This window comes from Mobula birostris, chromosome 10, assembly GCF_030028105.1.
Source record: "Mobula birostris isolate sMobBir1 chromosome 10, sMobBir1.hap1, whole genome shotgun sequence".
Taxonomy (NCBI): Eukaryota; Metazoa; Chordata; class Chondrichthyes; order Myliobatiformes; family Myliobatidae; genus Mobula; species Mobula birostris.
Window position 1 is genome coordinate 44,900,369 of NC_092379.1, and position 3,706 is coordinate 44,904,074.

Consider the following 3,706-nt stretch of genomic DNA (forward strand, 5'->3'; position numbering starts at 1 on the left):
AGGAATGATACAATGTTTTCCCAGAATGATATCACAGAAACACATGACAAACCGACTGAAAAACTGACAAAAAAGACATAATTATAACATATAGTTACAACAGTGCAAAGCAATACTGTAATTTGTTAAGAACAGACCATGGGAAGGGTAAAAGTCTCAAAATCTCTCGAAATTCCCATCATCTCAAGCAGACGGTGAACCTCCAGGGCCGCAAATTTGCCGATGCAGCATCCTGGAGGCATCCGACAACAGTCCGATTCCGAGTCCGTCCAAAAACTCCGAGCCTCCGACCAGCTCTCCGACACTGAGCACCGAGTACCGAGCACCATCTCTGCCGAGCACTTCGACTGCGGCCTCGGCAACAGGCAATAGGCAAAGCCGAGGATTTGGGGCCTTTCTTTCCGGAGATTCTCGATCGCACGGTAGCAGCGGCAGCGAAGCGGGCACTACAGAAGTTTCTCCAGGTGTTCCTCCATGCTTCCCACGGCTGTCTCCATCAAATCAGGATGGTGTACGGCCCCCTAGTTAACACATATCCATAGACTTACAAATACGCATGTCTGTACATTACAATGGAGTGATAACGTAGAGATTTTTTACTCCTTCATATTGTCGGATGCATGTAAGAATTAAATAAATTCATTCATCATTTCAGGCAGTATACAAAGGGTCCTAACTGTGAAGCAACCAAAATTTATCTACTACTTGGAAATAAGGAAGGGCAAGTGATTAGATTTACAGTAGGGGAGCAGTGTGAAGCCGGTGACGGTAGTTCTGCCTATTTTAAAATAGTTAATGAAAAGGAGAGATATGAGTTCTGAATTCGGTCAAGGTGAGTTGTAATGGTATTAGACGGGAGCTGGATGGTTGAGCGAGAGATTCCTACTGACACCACAAATTCTTACTGCAATGTCCTGACGCGTAGATAATGATAACAATAACCATAATCATGTTCCAAGGTAAGATACCGCTATTGAGGCAGCACTCTCCCGCTTGATTCTCTTTGGCTTCTCGTGGACTGGGCCGCTTGATGCCATACTCAGACAAAAACTGTATTCTGATCAAGGGCTGTCACTCTTACATTCCTTCTGGAAGTCAGATGTGACTTATTTCGGCGGTAGGAGAATTTGTCTTTAGTATAACATAGGTTCTTCTGCAACTGACCTGATGGAATGTAAGAATCATAAAGCAAGGAGATGGGGCATTAGGCCCACAACACCGATGTCCTTTAGGGGTTCGTCAAATGTCGGAGTATTGGCGGATGAACTCGCTTGTGCATTGATAAGTTGTCAAGTATGCATTTTGTGTTTGGTGTGCAAAACTAAAAGATGTACAAATATTTGATGTTACGTTTCAATTGCTGAGCAGTGCCAGACCATATCTTTACAAGAAAAAAAGTTATTTGATTCTCTTTAAATATAGTCTGCATTGAATTCAGCAACACACACAAAATGCTGGAAGAATTGAACAGCATCTACGAAAAAAAAAATAAAGAATCGATGTTTCAGGCCGAGACCCTTCATCACGACTGGAATCCTAATGAAAGGTCTCGGCCCGAAACGTCAACTGATTACCCTTTTCCATCGATGCTGCCGGCCCTGCTGTGTTACCTCCAAAATTTTCTGTGTGTTGCTTGGAATTCCAGCATCTGACGATTTTCTGATGTTTCTCACTGATTTAAAATGAGTCGGTGTCATATTTCCCAATTTGGACATAGACGAATAGTGCCGGATAGAAGATTGACACTAGTCCGACTACCTTCGTCCTGAAGAATGAAAGTTAACACACCACTGATTTTATTCAATATTGAACGTTTTCGAGAAACAACCTGAAAGAAGTTCTAGAATAATGCTGCCTCCTTGTGAATATTCCCCTGCCAGAAGCTGATACCATCACGACCTGTGAAACATGTGGTATATCTTCCCTGGAATATAGCCATAAATCCTGTACACAGAGGTTCCTCATGATTTCGACCGCTCTGACAATGTTCGACGACAGTCGAAAGTACTGCGTTAATTTGTTTCATTAGCTCATTGTGACGATCACTTGTCTCAGTGAAGTTAATATATAAATACTGCGGATCCTCTGGGCGTCAGCCAGATCAGCTAGGACTGGGCTCCTCGTCCCTTGCGCATCTCTTGAAATGCACAACCCTGTCACCGGACCTGTATTTGCAATATACTATCCTCTCTTCGCTGCGTTTGCGGTTCCGGGTAAGATACTGATTTATCCAAGGGTTTAAAATTATTCATTCATGGTTTATGGGATGTATCAATTGTACGAGTTTCATCTGCATGTATAATCATGGAGGTTTTGTGATTTCCTTGGGGTGTCAGAGCCGTGATGTCCTGCGTTAAGCTCCCACTACCTATTAAATGCTCCCAAAAGTGTGCGTGTCCAAAAGCCTCTGGCAACCAAGTTAAGCTCCTGTCTTTGATGTGTGACTTAGCTACTAAACTCGGCGGAACCGTTTCTAAGGACAGGAGCAGGGGAAGTGGCGCATTATTGGCGCCTTAAGACCAATGATTTCGGGCAGGTGGGGCATGTTAGCCATATTTGGCTGCTCATCTACCAGAAGGAAACCTGTGATCTCAGACCTCCGCTAACTTTGGATTCATCCGCTGCGCGAAGCGGCGAACCTGCTGTATGGAAAACAGATGCTCTCGATATTATTATGCCATTTCTTGCGCAATGGCTTGCGTGGATAGCTAGAATGTAGCATCCACAGTCAGCCCCGATCAGCGTCGTGTCTGCTGTATTATCACTGTACTAACTGTGTCTTCTCTGCCTTGCAGCTAATTTAGTGGCGATTGTGATTCTTTCCCGAGGAAGGTGCAGTCTGTCCAGATGCATTACTCGGTATCTGGTGTCCATGGCAGTGGCGGATCTACTCGTCGTGATCACGGCGGTGATATTAAATCGCATTCGTGGTATTTACTTCCCGCTAAGTTTTCTGACCCATACTACCGGTTGTAGTGTTGCTGCCATCATAACCTATGCAGCCAGGGACAGCTCCGTCTGGTTGACTGTCGCCTTCACGTTAGATCGATACATAGTCATTTGTTGCGCAAAACTGAAAAGCAAATATTGCAACGAGAAAACATCAGTTGTGGTGATCGTTACTGTCTCTGTTTTTAGTTTGGTTAGGAACGTTCCCTGTTACTTCATGTATGAACCATTGTATATATTAAATGGTGTGCCCTGGTTTTGCAGCATAAGATCCGTGTTTTACACTTCTGTTGGCTGGGCAGCGTTTGACTGGCTGGATCGAACATTAACCCCATGTGTCCCCTTCGTTCTGATCCTGCTGCTCAACGGTCTCACAGTCAGGCATATCCTAGCGGCCAACAGAGCTCGGAGGAGGTTACAAGTACGTCACAAAGGAACCGAACAGAATGACCCAGAAATAGAGAACCGGAGGAAGTCCATCGTTTTATTGTTGTCCATTTCGGGGACTTTTATCCTTTTGTGGCTGACTTATGTTATAAATCTGTTGTATGTGCGATTTGCAAACAGTAGCTATTTTTCAGGATCAGATTTTAACGACCCTAGATTCATACTGCAGGAAAGTGGATATATGCTTCAGCTTTGGAGCTGTTGCACTAACACGTGCATCTATGCAGGGACTCAGAGGAAATTCAGAGAGGAGTTAAAAGATGCGACGAAATATCCGTTCCGATTAATCTGGAAGTTAGTAGATTACTGA

At 44.2% G+C, this 3,706-nt stretch overlaps 1 protein-coding gene across 1 annotated transcript; it reads left to right on the forward strand.

The window, feature by feature from the left end:
- Window positions 1-2,143: 2,143 nt before the first annotated feature.
- LOC140203649 (probable G-protein coupled receptor 139) lies at window positions 2,144-3,706 on the forward strand. Its single transcript, XM_072269698.1, has 2 exons — window positions 2,144-2,213; window positions 2,796-3,706. The coding sequence occupies exons 1-2, from the start codon at window positions 2,144-2,146 to the stop codon at window positions 3,704-3,706; spliced, it is 981 nt and encodes a 326-aa protein (XP_072125799.1).

Coding starts and splice junctions, on each gene's coding strand:
- LOC140203649 (XM_072269698.1), top strand. CDS start 2,144: ATGCACAACCCTGTCACCGGACCTGTATTTGCAATATACTATCCTCTC. Junction 2,214..2,795: donor CGCTGCGTTTGCGGTTCCGG/GTAAGATACTGA, acceptor TCTGCCTTGCAG/CTAATTTAGTGGCGATTGTG.